This window comes from Pogona vitticeps, chromosome 2 (assembly GCF_051106095.1).
Source record: "Pogona vitticeps strain Pit_001003342236 chromosome 2, PviZW2.1, whole genome shotgun sequence".
In the NCBI taxonomy this organism is placed as follows: Eukaryota; Metazoa; Chordata; class Lepidosauria; order Squamata; family Agamidae; genus Pogona; species Pogona vitticeps.
Window position 1 is genome coordinate 13,208,189 of NC_135784.1, and position 19,358 is coordinate 13,227,546.

At 46.5% G+C, this 19,358-nt stretch overlaps 1 protein-coding gene across 1 annotated transcript; it reads left to right on the plus strand.

The window, feature by feature from the left end:
• The first annotated feature begins 12,281 nt into the window (after positions 1–12,281).
• LOC144587400 (saoe class I histocompatibility antigen, A alpha chain-like) lies at positions 12,282–18,499 on the plus strand. Its single transcript, XM_078387979.1, has 3 exons — positions 12,282–12,440; positions 15,696–15,983; positions 18,147–18,499. Exons 1-3 carry the CDS (start codon positions 12,344–12,346, stop codon positions 18,161–18,163), a joined length of 402 nt encoding a protein of 133 aa, XP_078244105.1. The 5' UTR covers positions 12,282–12,343; the 3' UTR covers positions 18,164–18,499.
• The last annotated feature ends 859 nt before the right edge of the window (positions 18,500–19,358 follow it).

Consider the following 19,358-nt stretch of genomic DNA (forward strand, 5'->3'; position numbering starts at 1 on the left):
CAGACAGGTAACATCAGTGCTGTATGTAACAGTGATGTCTCTGCTTTTTAAGATGCTGTCAAGGTTTGTCGTCGCTTTCTTCCTAAGAAGCAGGAGTCTTTTAATTTCGTGGCTGCTGCCACCATTTGCAGTGATCATGGAGCCCCACAAAGTAAAATCTGTCACTGCCTCCATATCTTCCCCTTCTATTTGCCAGGAGGTGATGAAACCTTGAGCCAGACATCCTGGACAGTGAAGTCAAGTGGGCCTTAGAAAGCATGGCTAACAATAAGGCCAGTGGAGGTGAAGACATTCCAGTTGAACTATTTAAAATCCTAAAAGATGATGCTGTTAAGGTGCTACATTCAATATGCCAGCAAGTTTGGAAAACTCAACAGTGGCCAGAGGATTGGAAAAGAGCAGTCTACATCCCAATCGCAAAGAAAGGCAGTGCCAAAGAATGCTCCAACTACCGTACAATTGCACTCATTTCACACTCTAGCAAGGTTATGCTCAAAATCCTACAAGGTAGGATTCAGCAGTAGGTGGACCGAGAACTCCCAGAAGTACAAGCTGGATTCCGAAGGGGCAGAGGAACTAGAGACCAAATTGCTAACATGCGCTGGATTAAGGAGAAAGCCAGAGAGTTCCAGAAAAACATCCACTTCTGCTTAATTGACTATGCAAAAGCCTTTGACTGCGTGGACCACAGCAAACTATGGCAAGTCCTTAAAGAAATGGGAGTGCCTGACCACCTTGTCTGTCTCCTGAGAAACCTATATGTGGGACAGGAAGCAACAGTTAGAATTGGAGTTGGAACAACTGATTGGTTCAAAATTGGGAAAGGAGTACGACAAGGCTGTATATTGTCCCCCGGCTTATTTAACTTATATGCAGAATACATCATGCGGAAGGCTGGATTGGAGGAATCCCAAGCCGGAATTAAGATTGCTGGAAGAAATATTAACAACCTCCGATATGCAGATGATATCACTCTGATGACAGAAAGTGAGGAGGAACTAAAGAACCTTGTAATGAGGGTGAAAGAGGAGAGTGCAAAAAACGGCCTGAAACTCAACATCAAAAAAACTAAGATCATGGCCACTGGTCCCATCACCTCCTGGGAAATAGAAGGGGAAGATATGGAGGCAGAGACAGATTTCAGTTTCTTGGGCTCCATGATCACTGCAGATGGAGACAGCAGCCCCGAAATTAAAAGACGCCTGCTTCTTGGGAGTAAAGCAATGACAAACCTTGACAGCATCTTAAAAAGCAGAGACATCACCTTGCCAACAAAAGTCCGAATAGTCAAAGCTATGGTTTTTCCTGTCGTGATGTATGGATGTGAGAGCTGGACCATAAAGAAAGCAGACCACCAAAGAATTGATGCCTTTGAATTGTGGTGCTGGAGGAGGCTCTCGAGAGTTCCCTGGACAGCAATGAGAACAAACCTATCAATTCTAAAGGAAATCAACCCTGAGTGCTCACTGGAACGACAGATCCTCATGTTGAGGCTCCAGTACTTTGGCCATCTCATGAGAAGAGAAGACTCCTTGGAAAAGACCTTGATGTTAGGAAAGCGTGACGGCAAGAGGAGAAGGGGACGACAGAGGATGAGATGGTTGGACAGTGTCATCGAAGCAACCAACATGAATTTGACACAACTCCGGGAGGCGGTGGAAGATAGGAGGGCCTGGCGTGCTCTGGTCCATGGGGTCACGAAGAGTCGGACACGACTAAATGACTAAACAAACAAACAAACAGGGAAGGGCCCATCCTCATCTCCCAAGGGAGGGCGTTCCATAGCCTGGGAGCTGCCACCGAGAAGGCCCTCTCCCGTGTCCCCATCAGCTGTGCTTGTGCTAGCAATGGGACCGAGAGGAGGGTCTCCTCTGCTGATTTTAATCACCAAAAAGGATGTTAAACCACATGAAGGACAAGACAGGACCTTGAGGGATGTCACTGGCCATTGGCCGAGGTGTTGAATAACAGTCCCTGAGCAAACAAACAAACAAATATCCTTTCTTTTATAAAAGAAGCTGGTTGTATTTCAAAGTTTGAAGGATGCCAGTGCCTCTGATCCGGCTCAGTAACATCTTTTTAAAAAACTGATAAACCAGTTTTAAAATGTAACTTTAGAGACCTGCCTTAAACATGGCAGAGAACATCGCAGGTTGACTTCCTAACTTGATGAGAAAATCCTTTCTTTTTTCCGGGGGCGAAGTATTTGGGGAGTGCCCTGTGTTGTGATTAGCACTGAGTGAGGCTCATCCTGAGTGAGTTTCTCGGGTTCATCCCTGAGCAATCTGGCTGAGAAATATTGAGTTTTCTTTGAAGGATGTGACCTTCCCAGCCACTCAGCCTCTCAGTGCTGCTGTTTCTGAGCAGGAGGGAGCCATTTTGTGTCCTCTCTCACCTGACAGGACCTGCCTGCCCAAAATGGTTTCCATTCTAAGCACCCAAGAATGAACTGCCTTCCCCTCTCACATTTTTTCTCTCCCCAGAGCTGACTGCGCTCTGCTTTAGGCACGGCCAACCAACCAAGTTCAAACTGAAAGCCACAGGCAGCTTTGCTGAGAAAGATGCTGGGTGTCAGTCGTGTGGCATCTGATCTCCCCGCAGAGCCCAGGCTCTGAGTGAGGAAGGTGCCTCAAGGTTGCTTCGATGACACTGTCCAACCATCTCATCCTCAGTTGTCCCCTTCTCCTCTTGCCTTCACACTTTCCCAACATCAAAGTCTTTTCCAAGGAGTCTTCTCTTCTCATGAGATGGCCAAAGTACTGGAGCCTCAGCTTCAGGATCTGTCCTTCCAATGAGCACTCAGGGTTGATTTCCTTTAGAATTGATAGGTTTGTTCTCTTTGCAGTCCAGGGAACTCTCAAGAGTCTCCTCCAGCACCACAATTCAAAGGCATCAATTCTTCGGCGGTCAGCTTTCTTTATGGTCCAGCTCTCACTTCCATACAACACTACAGGAAAAACCATAGCTTTGACTATTCGGACTTTTGTTGGCAAGGTGATGTCTCTGCTTTTTAAGATGCTGTCAAGGTTTGTCATTGCTTTCCTCCCAAGAAGCAGGCGTCTTTTAATTTCGGGGCTGCTGTCTCCATCTGCAGTGATCATGGAGCCCAAGAAACTAAAATCTGTCACTGCCTCCATATCTTCCCCTTCTATTTCCCAGGAGGTGATGGGACCAGTGGCCATGATCTTAGTTTTTTTGATGTTGAGTTTCAGACCGTTTTTTGCACTCTCCTCTTTCACCCTCATTACAAGGTTCTTTAGTTCCTCCTCACTTTCCGCCATCAGAGTGGTATCATCTGCATATCGGAGGTTGTTGATATTTCTTCCTGCAATCTTAATCCAGTCCAGCCTTCCGCATGAGGTATTCTGCATATAAGTTAAATAAGCCGGGGGACAATATACAGCCTTGTCGTACTCCTTTCCCAATTTTGAACCAATCAGTTGTTCCATATCCTGTTCTAACTGTTGCTTCCTGTCCCACATATAGGTTTCTCAGGAGATGGATAAGGTGGTTAGGCACGCCCATTTCTTTTAGGACTTGCCATAGTTTGCTGTGGTCCACACAGTCAAAGGCTTTAGCATAGTCAATGAAGCAGAAGTGGATGTTTTTCTGGAACTCTCTGGCTTTCTCCATAATCCAGCACATGTTGGCAATTTGGTCTCGAGTTCCTCTGCCCCTTCGGAATCCCGCTTGTACTTCTGGGAGTTCTCGGTCCACATACTGCTGAAGCCTACCTTGTAGGATTTTGAGCATAACCTTGCTGGCATGTGAGATGAGTGCAATTGTCTGGTAGTTGGAGCATTCTTTGGCACTGTCCTTCTTTGGTACTGGGATGTAGACTGATCTTTTCCAGTCCTCTGGCCACTGTTGAGTTTTCCAAACTTGTTGGCATATTGAATGTATCACCTTAACAGCATCATCCTTTAAGATTTTAAATAGTTCAACTGGAATGCCATCAGCTCCACTGGCCTTGTTGTTAGCCAGGCTTTCTAAGGCCCACTTGACTTCACTCTCCAGGATGTCTGGCTCTAGGTCAGTGTCGCGACTGCCACCTCCTCCTACGTCACCACAAGCGATGACAGGCCACGATCCTTCACACACACACAGTACTTCTTCGCTGCCACCAACCACACATAAACCTGACACTTCAGACTATGTATGGATTTTAAATAAAAAGGATGATTTATTGATCACAGAAATAAAAAGGAAATCACTGGGTAAATGAATCACTTGTAATACTATATTTATCAGACCTTCACCCTGCACAGTTCTTGGTTACTTAACACACAGTTACCTAACCACCTAACCCTCTCACTCTCTAATTCCCCAACAACCTCCTTTCCCTCTTTGCACACCCCCCTTATATACACAAGCTCCACCCCATAAGACCCACCTCTTGCCTTGCCATAGGCCAGGAAACTCCAGCCTTAGCCAAGACAGGCAGGTGACGTCATGGCACACGTCACATACCTTCCCCCTTTAATAAGTTGTTTTGTGGGGGAAAGCTAAGGTGCTTTTTCCCCAAAACAACTGCAACAAACATCAATCATTACATGTATCATCACAGTTTAACACAACTACAAATATACTTACACTTCCTCCATACAGGTAAATAAAAACATGCAATGCAAACATTTATCATAATACAATACATAACTTTCCAAACACTTTACATTGCCATATACCATACACAGAGTCCATAAGTCCTTTAGGTGTTGTCTTCCGGTCTTCTGGATAAGGCGTCAGCCACACAGTTTATAGTCCCTCTGACCACCTTAACCTCGAAATCATAGTCCTGCAAAAGAAGCGGCCACCTCATCAGTTTACTGTTCTGTGATTTCATAGTCCGCAACCACGATAGAGGTGAGTGATCAGTGCACAAGGTAAAATGTCGACCCCAGACGTAAGCCTTCAGCTTCCGGATCGCAAAGATGATCGCCAAACACTCTTTCTCAATGGTAGAAAGATTCTTCTCCCTGGGAAGCAAGTTTTTGCTCAGGTACGCCACCGGATGTTGGTCTCCGCTGTCATCCTGTTGGCACAGTACCGCTCCCACACCGGCATTAGATGCATCTGTGTAGATGATGAACTCTCTGTTGAAGTCAGGAGCATGCAGCACTGGATGGTTGGTTAGAGCATCTTTCAGCCGTCCAAACGCCATCTCGCACTCTTCCAACCAGGAAACGCTGTTGCTGCTCTGCTTCTTTGTCAGGTCTGATAAAGGTGCAGCAATCTCACTGAAACCGGGTATAAACCTTCTGTAATACCCTGCCAGACCTAGAAAGGACCTCACTTTCTTTTTAGTGGTAGGTCTGGGCCACTTCAGGATTGCTTCTACCTTGGTCTCTAAAGGTTTGATTAGGCCTCCTCCCACTATGTGACCTAGGTACTTCATCTCTGAGTTACCTAGCTGACACTTACTAGCTTTAACGGTTAAGCCAGCATCTTTCAATCTTTGTAGCACTAACTCTAGATGATGTAGGTGATCTTGCCAGGTGTTGCTAAAGACCCCTATGTCATCGATATAAGCTACTGTGAAGTCACTAAGCCCTTTCAGAGTATGGTCCATGAGCCTTTGAAACGTTGCTGGTGAGTTTCTCAGGCCAAAACTGAGGACCCGGAACTCAAACAGGCCAAATGGACTACCAAATGCGCTTTTCTCTTGGGTCTTAGGATCACTTCTTCCTTGCAAACACTCTTTGGTTAGACCAAAAAAGGATATGACTCTGCAATCTCCAATCATCTTACTTAGGTCATCAAGCCTAGGCCTGGGATAAGCATCAGCTTTGGTTACTGAATAGAGCTTGCTGTAGTACACACAGAACCTGACACTGCCATCCGGCTTGACTACCAAAACTACAAGGGCTAACCAAGCGCTAGATGAGTGTACAATAATTTGATCGTTTAGCATTTCGTCTAGCGTTCTGCGAATATTGTCAAAGTAATAACCTCTTACTCTATATGGTGTTACAGACTGAGAAGCATTCCCTGTGTCAGTCCTGGGTAGCACTCCCTTGTCAACACCAGGTTTGTTTGAGAACACTTCTTGAGGTTTTGTAACCTGCGTTCTACCACTATTCTGCTGTTCTCTGGATAGAGCAGGGCTGATCTGCACCTCTTGTGGATTGAACTTTTGTGAGCCCCTCTCTTCCCCGAAGGGCAAGCCATGTTCCTCCTTATCAGCCTCTTTTATTGCAAACTGCACATGGATGGTCTCTCTGTAATAAGGCTTCAGGGCATTTATGTGAATGACCCCCCTGCCTAACCTTTTCATAAGTTTGGATGTATGAGAGGTTCCTAAATCTATGATTACCTCAGAAGGAAAACCCATCCTACTCATGTAATTCACTAAGGCTTCTGCTGCAGTCTGGGTCTCTATAGTTAAAATAAATCTGTTCCCCCGCTTAGTGGCATTGGGCATTCTTTGTTTGGTCTTGTTTATCCCCATATGAGCTGAGAAAATGTCTGCATGTCCCTTTTCCAGAATCATAGGGCGATATTTCTCAGGCACCACCAGCTGTCTCTTAACTTCAGGCCCCCCTTTTGAAATATTATTCAGTTTTTCCCTATACAGTAAACCACCCTTAATAATAAAACGTTCAGGGCACTCAGGTGATAAATCTTTATCAGTCACCTTTCCAAAACAGTCTTTTAAGGTGGGGTCTGCTGTTTGTTCCTTGACAAAGAGGCTTTTCTGAGGTATTTCAACTGAGAATGCCTCAGGTTGTGGTACAAATTTCTCTGGCTCTTGAGAGTCAGTCTCACTACTGGCTTCACTTTGTACTGATTGTGAACGTGTTACCACCAGGGCACTCTTGACATGCTTTGTTAAGTCATTACCAATAAGAAAAGGGATAGGGATCTCAGAAGACACCCCTACTCTCCAAAGTCCCTTCCAACCTTGATATTCAATTTTCAAATCAGCTACAGGTAATGAAACTAGTTCTGACCCAATCCCTTTCACAGATAGAGTCCGGTCAGCAATCATACAACTTTGTGGTACTACTGTATGTCTGAGTGGCATTTAGAAATTTGAGAACAGGTGTCTCTCAAAGCTGAATAGTCATTTTCAAAAACTTTTATCCTGTCCCCAGCAGATTCCAATAAAGCACCATTGGTCTCTATGTAATAACAGTGGACAACTTCAGCGAGAGGTAGCTCCTTCAATGTATCCAATTCAGAGCTCCTAACTGCCTCTGCCTGGGTTTCCATGACAACAGAGCTCTCAATAGAAGAAGCTTGAGGTTTATTCTGAACACAAAATACAGCCTTTGCTTCTTTTACATTAACTTTCTGAGGTGGAATTTCTTTATTTTGCCTTGTATTAAAACATTGTGCAGCAATGTGGCCTTTCTTTTTGCAAATAAAGCAGATTCTCTCCCCCCATGAGCTTTTCCCATCAAATCTTTCAAGTTTCTCTTTTCCCTCCAAAACTTGTTTACTGTGCTGGCCCTGTTCTGAGGGCTTTTCACTAGAATGGCCGCCCACTTTAGTTTGTCTCTGTGCTTTAGTTTGTCTCCCCTCATAACAACTAGGACCCCTTATTTGAGAAATAAAATCAGCTATTTGAGCAGCGTTTCTAACATCAGTTTGTTTCCGTTCTTGAACTAAATATTTAAGTTCCCCATGGAGTAAGGAATAAAACTGCTCCAGGCCCACAACATTTTTCAATTCCTGAAAAGTTTTTACATTCTCTTCTTCAAGCCACCGATCTAAACACTTTTCTAAGTTAAAACCAAGTTGGGTATAAGATTCATCTGATCTTTTAGTAAGTTTTCTGAACTTCAGCCTAACATGTTCTGAGTTAATGCTAAACCGATTGTAAACCATTTTTTTGAACTCTGAATAATCTTTACTGAGCTCAACTGGCATATCAGCATACACATCAGCCATTTTTCCACTCAGGAGAGACCTCAAAATTATCATTTTCTCTGTTTCCCTCACAGAAAAATCAGCACAACTTCGTTCAAAGATTTTAAGGAAGTTTTCAGGACAATCCCCCTGTTTATATGTAGGAAATTTCTTCAAATCTGATTTTGATAACTGGCTAGGTTCAGAACCAGAATCTCTGTTGTTGTTGTTGTTTTGGTTCAGTATTTCCAATTTCCTAAGTTCAAAAGCCATACGCTCCTTCTCCAGTTCAAATTGTCTTTGTCTCTCTCTTTCTCTTTCCTCTTTTTCTAGGGCAATTCTTTCCCTTTCTATTCTTTCCTCCTTTTCTAGCTGTTTCATTTGAAATTCATGTGCCTGGGCTAACTGAATTCTCCTCAGTTCTGATAACTGTTCACCATTAGCTTCTTCCTGCACTGAGGCAACTCTTCCCTCACCATTTGACTCATCCCCAGACCAGTCTGACATTGCTTGGTCTCTTTGTTCACTCACTTCTGCCATTTGACTGCGCGTGAGAGGCATTTTAATTACACAGAAGGCTCTTTTCTATTTTCAAGCCTCTGTTTAAAACGTCACTTTTTCTTTTCCTGTGCTAAGGTCTGACACTCTTCAACAGGGTATACCCACAGATATGGCTAGGCTTGTTACTGTAGTCTCTAATGGCTTCTGCCCCTTCACTGGGCCTCTTGCCAGATTTAGAGTTACTTTAATCTTCTGCCCTTGGCTCTACTTCCAAATTCCACCACAGCTTCACCTTCTCTCAGGTTCTGCAGTTCACTAGAGAGATCCCAAATCTTTGCTGCCCTTGGTCTGTCTGTCCCTTCTGAGTTCTCCTAACTCTGGACTCTCAGACCAAGTCACAACAGCCTCCTATTTTGGGTCAATCTCCCTCACAAAATGGACCTTCTAGAGCTCATAAGTCAGTTCCCTCACTCTGAAGTTTAGGTGCCTCTCTACTAGATCTGCTCCCCCCTGGAGACAAATCCTAGAGAGTTACCCACACTCCACTTCAGGTGCACCTCACTGAAATCCTTTTGCTCTGGTCACACTTGCCAAGGCTTTTCTGGACAACTGGGCAACTGGACAACTCGTATCCCACACGCTGGCACCAGTTTTGTCGCGACTGCCACCTCCTCCTACGTCACCACAAGAGATGACAGGCCACGATCCTTCACACACACACAGTACTTCTTCGCTGCCACCAACCACACATAAACCTGACACTTCAGACTATGTATGGATTTTAAATAAAAAGGATGATTTATTGATTACAGAAATAAAAAGGAAATCATTGGGTAAATGAATCACTTGTAATACTATATTTATCAGACCTTCACCCTGCACAGTTCTTGGTTACATAACACACAGTTACCTAACCACCTAACCCTCTCACTCTCTAATTCCCCAACAACCTCCTTTCCCTCTTTGCACACCCCCCTTATATACACAAGCTCCACCCCTATAAGACCCACCTCCTCCCTTGCCATAGGCCAGGAAACTCCAGCCTTAGCCAAGACAGGCAGGTGACGTCATGGCACACATCACAGTCAACAACTATATTGTCTGGGTTGTCTGGGATATCCAAAACTATCTGATATAATTCATCTGTGTATTCTTTCCACCTCTTCTTGATGTCTTCTGCTTCTGTGAGGTCCCTTCCATTTTTGTCCTTTATCATGTCCATCTTTGCACAAAATTTTCCTCTAATATCTCCAATTTTCCTGAACAGATCTCTGGTTTTTCCATTTCTGTTATTTTCCTCTATTTCTTTGCATTGTTCATTTAAGAAGGCCCTCTTGTCTCTCCTTGCTATTCTTTGGAAGTCTGCATTCAATTTTCTGTAACTTTCCCTATCTCCCCTGCATTTTGTTTCCCTTTTCTTTTCTGCTATTTGTAAGGCCTCGTTGGACAGCCACTTTGCTTTCTTGCATTTCCTTTTCTTTGGGATGGTTTTTGTTGCTGCCCCCTGTACAATGTTACAAGCCTCTATCCAAAGGTCTTCAGGCACTCTGTCCACCAAATCAAGTTCCTTAAATCTGTTCATCACTTCCACTGTGTATTCATAAGGGATTTGGTTTAGATTATACCTGAGGAGCCCAGTGGATTTTCCTACTCTCTTCAGTTTAAGCTTGAATTTTGCTATGAGAAGCTGATGATCAGAGCCACAATCAGCTCCAGGTCTTGTTTTTGCTGACTGTATAGAGCTTCTCCATCTTTGGCTGCAGAGAATATAATCAATATGATTTCAATATTGCCCATCTAATGATTTCCATATATAGAGTCGTCTCTTGTGTTGTTGGAAAAGAGTGTTTGTGATGACCAGCTTGTTCTCTTGACAAAACTCTATTAGCCTTTGCCCTGCTTTGTTTTGAACTCCAAGGCCAAACTTTCCTGTTGTTCCTTTTATCTCTTGACTCCCAACTTTAGCATTCCAGTCCCCTAGAATGAGAAGAACATCTTTCTTCGGTGTCAGTTCTAGAAGGTGTTGTAAATTTTCATAAAGTTGTTCAATTTCAGTCTCCTCAGCAATGGTGGTTGGTGCATAAACTTGGATTATTGTAATATTGAAAGGTCTGCCTTGGATTCGTATTGACATCATTCTATCATTTTTGAGATTATATCCCATTACAGCTTTTCCCAGTCTTTTGTTGACTACGAGGGCTATTCCATTTCTTCTACGGGATTCTTGCCCACAATAGTAGACATGATAGTCATCTGAGTTGAAATCACCCATTCCCATCCATTTTAGTTCACTGATGCACAGAATGTCGATGTTTATTCTTGCCATCTCCTGTTTGACCACCTCCAGCTTCCCAAGGTTCATAGATCTTACATTCCAGGTTCCTATGCAGTATTTTTCTTTGCAGCATTGGACTTTCCTTTCACTTCCAGGCACGTCCACAGCTGAGCGTCCTTTCAGCTTTGGCCCATCCACTTCATCAGCTCTGGAGCTACTTGTACTTGTCCTCCGCTCTTCCTCAGTAGCATGTTGGACGCCTTTTGACCTGAGGGTCCCATCTTCCAGCATCATATCTTTTAGCCTTTTGTTTCTGATCATGGGGATTCTTGACCACAACAGTAGATATGATAATCATCTGATTTGAATTCACCCATTGCCGTCCATTTTAGTTCACTGATGCCCAGGATGTCGATGTTTATTCTTGCCATCTCCTATTTGACCACATCCAGCTTCCCAAGGTTCATAGATCTTACGTTCCAGGTTCCTATGCAGTATTTTTCTTTGCAGCATTGGACTTCCCTTTCACTTCCAGGCACGTCCACAGCTGAGCGTCCTTTCGGCTTTGGAACAACCACTTCATTAGCTCTGGAGCTACTTGTACTTGTCCTGCGCTCTTCCTCAGTAACATGTTGTATGCCTTCCGACCTGAGGGGCTCATCTTCCAGCGTCATATCTTTTAGCCTTTTGTTTCTGATCATGGGACGTTCTTGGCAAAGATACTGGAGTGGCATTGCCGGTTCCTACCCCAGGTGGGTTGCGTTTAGTCAGAACTCTCCACTATGACCTGTCCGTCTTGGGTAGCCCTGCACGGCATAGCCCATAGCTTCTCTGAGTTACTCAAGCCCCCTCGCCACGACAAGGCAGCAATCCTTCCGAAAAAAGCTAAAGATCCATCTCTTCAGATAGGCTTTTAATAATTACAACTGAGACCCTGAACCGCATTTTAGCAGAATGTTTTTTTATGTTTTCATGTTTTACTCTTTTAATTGTATTTTAAATCATATATTGTTAAATTTATCTTTTAATATTTAAATGAAACGAGAGGCCCCCTCATCTTTCTGAGGCCAGAAATACAGATGTCTTTAAGCAGGGCTAGGAAGACCTTCAGCAAAGTCAGCAACGAAGCAGACGTCCAGACTTGCCCAGATCCGGAAAACTGCCTCTAAATGTCTTCAGATTTCACAACCTGACGCCTGGCGCTTCTCTTTTTACCTTCCCATTTTGGCTCACCCAAAATGCTGACGCCCAAGATGACAGCAAGACTTCAAAAAGTTTAGCTCTGCCACGTCACCTTTTACTCTGCCAGAGTCTCCGGCTCTTACACGTGTGGGGATGGCTGAGCAGTGAAGAGAGAAGGGATCTGGATGGGGAGAGGCCTTTTTAGGGTGGAGACGACACCCCAAAAAGTAAATAAAAAAAGTAAATCAAAATGTGTTTGCCATTTTTTCCTTCTCAGAGACTAATTTACAGCTGCCCCATGTCTGTATTATTGTACAGTATTAATATTAATATACTGTCTTCTGAGCGCTGTCTGGCCTGCCGTGCGTCCTCTACCCGACAGCCGATGACGACATCGCAGATCTCCTTGTCTATTGGTGGAATATTTTCTTTGCAGCCAATCCGCACTCTCTGTTCTCTTTTGGGAGGTGGGGGGTATTCCTATAACTTCAAGGAGCTGCGGGCGCAAAAGCGTAGTGACTTCGGAGCGAGAGGATGGCACTTCGCTTTTGGCTGGCCGGGGTCGCTGTCCTGCTCCTCGGGGAGCCAGGCTGGGCCCTCCCCTCCGGTATTAAAGGATCCCCGGCGCTTGGTGAGATTCTTGGTCTTTTTTTTCCTTCCCGAGATCGAATGGCTTTGGGGGCCGGCGATATTGGGGGGGTGTCTTTGCTCCTCCGCCTCGAGCAGCAAAATATGTTGAGCGGCTTCAACCAGCCCCCAGGTGGGGTGATTCAAGAGCCCCTCCTGTTAGGGAGGGAGAGAATTCGCACCTATTTTGGTTCACACCTGCCTCTCTCGGTCCCCTTGACGGTCAAAGGGAGTTTCCAGGGCGTAAGGTACAACAATCCATTTGAAACCCCACTCAGGCAGCCATTTACTCAAGGAAAGCCTGCCTGAAGAGAAAGGTGTTCATCGGCCTGCGGAAGGAGTGCAAAGACGGGGGCCAGGCTGGCCTCCAGTGGCAGGGAGTTCCAAAGTCTAAAGGGACCACCACCACAGGGAAGGCTCTCTCCCACATGTCTCCACCAAATGCAGCTGTGAAGGTGGCAGGATTGAGAGGAGAATGTGAGGGGAGTGTGCCTGGTGAAGGAAATATGATGGAGACACACACCGCCTCCCTCGATACAGCTTCCTCGCTCAGACCCTGGCCTCTGGGAGGGGGAAACAAGACGCCATGCCCATGACACACGGCATCCTTCTCAGCCCAGTTGGCGTGGCTTTCGGGTTTGGCTCTGCGTTGGCCATCCTCCTTCAAAAGAGAGCTCCTTCTGCTCTGAGGAGAGCAAAATTGTGAGGGAAAAGGCAGTTCCCGCATCAGATTTTCTGCCAAGCGGAGCAAGAGCCCGAGGAAGCCGCCCAGGAGTTTCCTTAGCCCGGCGGGGCTCCGAGGAGGAGGAGGAGCACGCGAGCCCTCATCGCCGGCCACAACCCCCTCCGGCTCCTTCTTCACTCCCACCACAACTAGCAGCAGCAGGACGAAGAAGCATAGAAGGGAGGGAGCGCCGGCAATCGCCTAGTTGGGGGGGGGGAAGAAGGGCACGACATAAAATAATATAAAAACGCCGTCACAGAATCGCCTTGCCAAAGGAGAAAAGCCCCTATCGGTAACCACAAAATTAAACAAAATGGGGCGGGGGCCCCCACAGGTGCACACAGGCGCACACACACATACACACACACACAGGGAGGTCTAGCAACCTTCCTCTGAGGCTCCCCTCAAAAAAAGGTGCACTCAGCAGCAGCAGCTACCCCCACCACGACAAGAGGAGCAAACTTTGCGAGGCGAGCCCAGGCAGCCTCCAGAGCTGAGGCGGCTGAAGCAGGATGAAGAGGAGGAGGAGGAGGAGGAGGAAGCACCACCAGGCGCTGAGGCAGCCACTGGCCGGGCTGGTGCTGGGGGTGCCGAGAGAGAAAGAGAGCCAGAGAGCCACTCAGCGGTGGCTCGGGCGCTCGGGGAAAAGGGCTGGCAGAACGCCTCGCTCGCTGGCTCTACCCCAAGACAGTGCCTCTTGCACCTTCCATCTGGAACTGCAGCCTGCCAGCCAGCACACAGGCCAGCGGGCTGGCTGGCAGGCAGCAGTTCCGGATGGAGGGTGCAAGAGGCGCTGTCTTGGGAGAGAGCTGGCGAGCAACACGAGGCTCTTTTTTTGACTCTTGGCAGCAGAGGACGTGTGGATGCTTTGGGGGGGCAGGCAAGGCAGGGGCCACAAACTATCATCCAGGGGGCTGCAAATGGCCCCCGGGCTGCATTTTTGAGACCCCTGTTTTAAATGGTGCAGACATTTGGCTGTCTGCCAGGTAAGCGCTGCGAGGCAGAAGAAGGCCCTTCTTTTCTCTGCGGGAAACGGGCACCTACACAAACTGTCCCAAATCCCATCTGGTAAGTCCTCAACTTCCCCAAGGCTCGGTGAGCAGGCAACCTGTCCCTTGAAGAGTCATCTTTCTAGCTTCAAGGCCAGCTGCAGGGAACTGGGCTGATGGAGGCCATCCGGAGCCGAGTTTGAATTCTCCTGCTTTTCGTCTGCTCTCCTCCTGTGGCTGCATCACGGAATAGAGGTGGCACTTGTGAGAGCGTTTGAATCTCATCATATATTTCACCATCTTTATTTTGCATCCCTTTATGCCATTGTTAGTCCCAGTGTGGTGTAGTGGATAAGAGTGCCAGAGTATGACTCAGGAGTCCTGTGTTCAAATCCTTACTAAGCCATGGAAACTCGCTGGATGAGTGGAACAGTTAAAACCTACGCCTTATATATCTCATTTAGGTACTTTGAAAGCCCCGTTAGGATTGCTACAAGTTGGTTCCGACTTGAAAGCTCATAACAACCACAGTGACATTGTTATGTGCTGTCCTGCAGCTTGTTCCTTACAGCAGCCCTATGAAATAGGTGACCTAAAAATGTCTTGTCATTAACAACTGTGCTCATGCCTTGCAGAGTCTAGGCTGTGGCTTCCTCTTTAAGGTAAGTCCATCTCGTACGTAGGCTTCCTCTTTTCCTCCTCAGGTGATGGATGGTGATCATCTTGTGCTTTTCCAAACTCTCAAATGATGGCCACACAATTTTATTGTTTATATTAATTAGGCTCCTGGCTGCTGTTCAAGGCCTTCACTCCTTGGCAATACTGTGGCTGCCCCTGGCCCCTCAAGCATATCAAGTTTTATGTCTAAATCTGTTCATTCCAATTTCTATTTCATGATGGCTCAGCCCGCATTCAGTAATCAGATCCGTTATTAAAATGCATATCTAAAGTTAGCCATGTTATCTAAATGATTGTCTAAGAGTCACCATGTGGTGTAAATGAATGCATGGAGCCTGAGCCAGCTCTTAAATCAGTTGCCAGTCGCAATTGTCCTTCTTCACGGATCAACAGGCCAGACAGAGGATGAGAGCAGGCAGAACAGTCAAGGGCATTGAAGGGCAGGTTCTGCTTTACTTTGATTAGTCTGCTGGCTTTACTCGTAATACTAAGATTCATTTCAGAAGGAAATCATTCTAAGACACAGAGAGCCGGCAGATTCAGCCTCCCTCCTTTGGGAGAGTAAACCTTGTGAGCCCATGATCCAGATCTGGCGATCCATCGGATTTCAGGCCATTCAAGCCTGAGGCCTGGAGACGCACAACCAGCAGCCCTGAGCATCTTTGATTGCAAACAGGGATGTCATCCTTGAAGACCATATATGCGAGTGTCCCCAAGTGAACCTGGAACGTCCGTTGCTTTGGTGGTTGGTCCTCCTTTAGTACACTTGCTAGGATAAGATGTCCACCTGCTCTTTGAAGGCTCCTCCTGTCCTGCCAGTGAGAGGTTTGGATTGCTGACGTGGACGTTCATTTTGTCATTTTTGCAGAGCCCCCAGTAGGGAAGGTGACAAGCATGTCGGTCTCTGAAGGCGAGATGATTTTCGTCTGTCACGTAAACGGCTTCTACCCCGCCAAGATCGAAGCCACCTGGAGGAAGGGCGGGGAGATCGTGGAGCAGGACACCTTCCGGGGGAGCGTCACTCGCAACCTGGATGGGACTTACCATGCCTCTCTCGGTGTCGAGATGGACCTTACAGACAGAGGGCTCTACCAATGCCACATCCAACATGTTGGCCTGCCGGAGCCTCTGGTCTTGGCCTGGGAAGCGCCTGGTGGTGAGCATTTGTAGGGGGAAGGAAGGAGATGGGGTGGTTGAGCAACCTCCACATGGGAAGGGCCAAAGAAGGAGCACCATCATAGGTGAAAACTCTCCGCAGGACCCCCATATTTTGGGGAGTATGGAAAAGGAACTATGCCCTGGTCTGAAGGGAGAAGGTGGCTGCGTAGCTCAGTGCATTAGGGGAGCCAGAGGTTGGGAGTTCAATTCCCCACTCAACTTCCCGATCAGAGAGCTAGCCTGCGTTGTCTTGGGGAAGCTGCCCAGTCCCAGGGCACCCCCAGGAGAAGGGAATGGGAAACCGTTTCTCAAGACTCTTTAGCTAGAAAACCCTGGAAAGGGTCACCCTAAGTCAGAATTGACTTGACGGCAGACAGTTATTATGAGGCAGGAGGAGGGCATTCGATGTGTCAAGGAGTCTGGAGCCCTCCGTGGCCATTCCTCAGGATGCTTGCAGATTGCCTCTCACCTCCGAGCATGAGGTTCAGTGAAAGGTTCTGCATAAGGGTCCGAGGGCCTGCAAGGAGCGTGGCGGGTGGTCCTTCCTTTGAATCAGGCCCAGGTCAAAGAGGGGCTGACCCTACTGGCAGAGCCTCCCCTTCCACGCGCAGGATTTGGTCCTGGTTCGGTCCCAGCATTTCCACTCGAAGCCCTCGGGACCTCCTGGTGGGGATTTGGGAAGCTGCTCCTTCTCTGAACAGCTGCATGTTTGCTCATATTTCTTTTGGCCAACATGAGGTTCATGGAGGGAGTCATTTTGGCAGCTGCTCCTTTCCCGGTGGCAGCAGGGATTGCCTTGTTTCTCCACGACTAGGCTCTGAATGCGCTCGGTGGGCCCCATACCTGGTGTTCTCTGGCGGATGTCAGGGACTAACCTGCTCTTGGCACTGCCCCCACTGGGACCCACAGCTCCCCTACCTTGATTACATCATGAGGTCCCCTGCCTCTAATTCTTATTTAATGGCCCATTTCCCCACGACCACCTTGTCTGCCTAATCCCTACTCAGGAGCCCCTTCTCCTGCCATTCCCGGGGGGGGGGTTTGGCTTCCTTCCAAGAGGTCTGTCTTCCATCCCACCAGATGCCAGCACAGCTCTTGGGGGAGAAAAGTATCAGTTTGTTCCTGTTTGGCAAAAGGAAGGCGCAGCAGGACCCCCTCCTCACTCTTCCCTCCTCACACCAAGCAGTGGCCAAGGAAACCAGCCTGGGTGCCAGGGGTTCGGTGGCCCCTCTTGGGTGCCTCACCTTGTCCCTTTCCCGAGAAAGCAATGGAAGTGATGACTGGCAGAGGAAAAGCCGGGGGACTTGGAGGGGGTCTGCCTGCATGTACTGTATGAAGAGAGGAAATGCCGTCAGAACTGGTGTCCCAGTCAAACAGCTTTTCACGCCAACATGGAACTTGTTGAAGGAACCATTTCAGAGCCTCCCGTTGCTGTGCTGTGTGTGATGGATGGTATTTCCAGGAGAACTAGTCATTTATTCTGAAAATATATTTTTACGCCAAGGTACTCGGTTCAGATGTTTAAAATGATATCCCCCAACGGTGGCAATAAGATACAGGAGCTTTCGCAGGAACATGATTAGGATGGCCGTGTAACTGCTCCTCTCCTCCCGCATTCATTTCCTATAAAGCAAGTCCTGTGGATTTCGTTGGGAGTTGCCTTAGAAGAAAAACACTTGGGGTCTCAGCCTTACTTAAATTGAAGGGGACGAGAAAGAAGAGTGCTCTGTGTGAAAAGAGGGTTTCTGTCAAGTCCCTTCACTTGAGATCCTTGAGATCAGTTGACACGTTCTCCCTTTTCTGGAGAGGAGGGAATTCCCTCACCCTCAGCAGTGCTGATGTTTTCTATGGGGAGAGGAGAGGTTTCCCAGGCCCATCCTCATCATAGGCTTTCAATGGCTAATTTAGATGTACTTCCGTATTCCGGAGGAAAAGGCTTGGTTTGATGAGGCTACACTGAAGACAGTGGATTCAAAGCTTGATCCCTCGATCGCTGAAAGCCTGGGAGGTCTCTGGGCCTTCTTTCCCTGGCATTGTTTATGCAGAGACCAGAAACACACCTGGCGTGATAGTTTTACTACACCTTACTACAAATGTGTATATACTGGATCTTCTCTGGGGACCCCCTTCCAGTAATGATATTCTGATTCCATCTGTGCAGGAAACCAGACACAGTGAGAGACCTACTAAAGCTACTTCGCCCCTTTCTGTCTCGGAAGGATTCTTTCTGCAGTCTTCGAAAGCCCTTCTTCCCCAGACCCTGCTGCTCTGTCGCGAATGCCTCTTTCCCTGGCTGGAGGGCAGTTTTTGTTCCGTCCTATGTTGGAGAAGAACAAGAAAGGGGAGCACGGTCCCTTTGCCTTCCTTCAGATGGTCTTTGATGCCTCCTGCATTTCTCGGATACTTCTGATATTGAGGAGAGAAACAAAAAACACATAGAAGGAAAAAGCTTTACTCTCTGTCTTTTTTTCTTGTCAATGAATTGTTCAGAGTATTACAAAACAAAGCAAGGAACTGTCTGCCTGCAATTTTTTTGATTACTTTGTTATGTGAGGCCTGGCTTTTGAGAATCCACACTGAACAGAAGGTGCCAAAATTGTCACTAGAGAAGAGGGTGTCAAGATCTGAAATGGTGTGTTTATAGAGTGTCAAAATAATTAAGGAGATATAGAAAAAATAGCCCTAAAAATGAAGGTACTTTTAAAATTGAGGCTTGAAGAATAGTTTACTATAGTCAGTGCAAAAAAATGAGCCACCTCCCCAGCTGAACAAGGTTTTTGTACCATAACAATCCTGACAGTTGAACATGTTTTAAAATGGATAACCAAGCATAAGTAAGGAATGCAGGTCTTATAGTTGCATTTCCTATAATTACACTGTTTTGGTTTTCCAGGATTCTGGAGTTCCAGATCTTTTATGCTATAGGCCTTTATTCCTTTAGTGTTTGAAAATTTTTTTAAAAAAACTATTACTGTCATAATAGTAGCTTGCCAGATTCTGCCATTGATCTCCTTAGAAAAGAGCCTGTTTACAGTTAGAAGGGAAAGGAAAGCAACTGAAATAATTATAAATATAGGGAGATAAGGGACACACAGAGGAATTCAAAAGAGGAATCCATCATGTCATCACCCAACTCATCATAACAACATTACACACTATGCCACACACACCGGATACCAACAACAATCATGAAACAGTTCAGGAGAAGAAAGGCTTCATTTCCAAAAGCTGCCAGCACAGAAGTCATGGATTTTCCTCCATAGATTTTAACTGGCAGATGGTTGGATAAGCATTAGAAAACGTAGTGTTTTTCCATGTGTGTTTTTAAATATACTTTAAAGACTAAGAAATGCTTTTTAAAAACTTCACATAT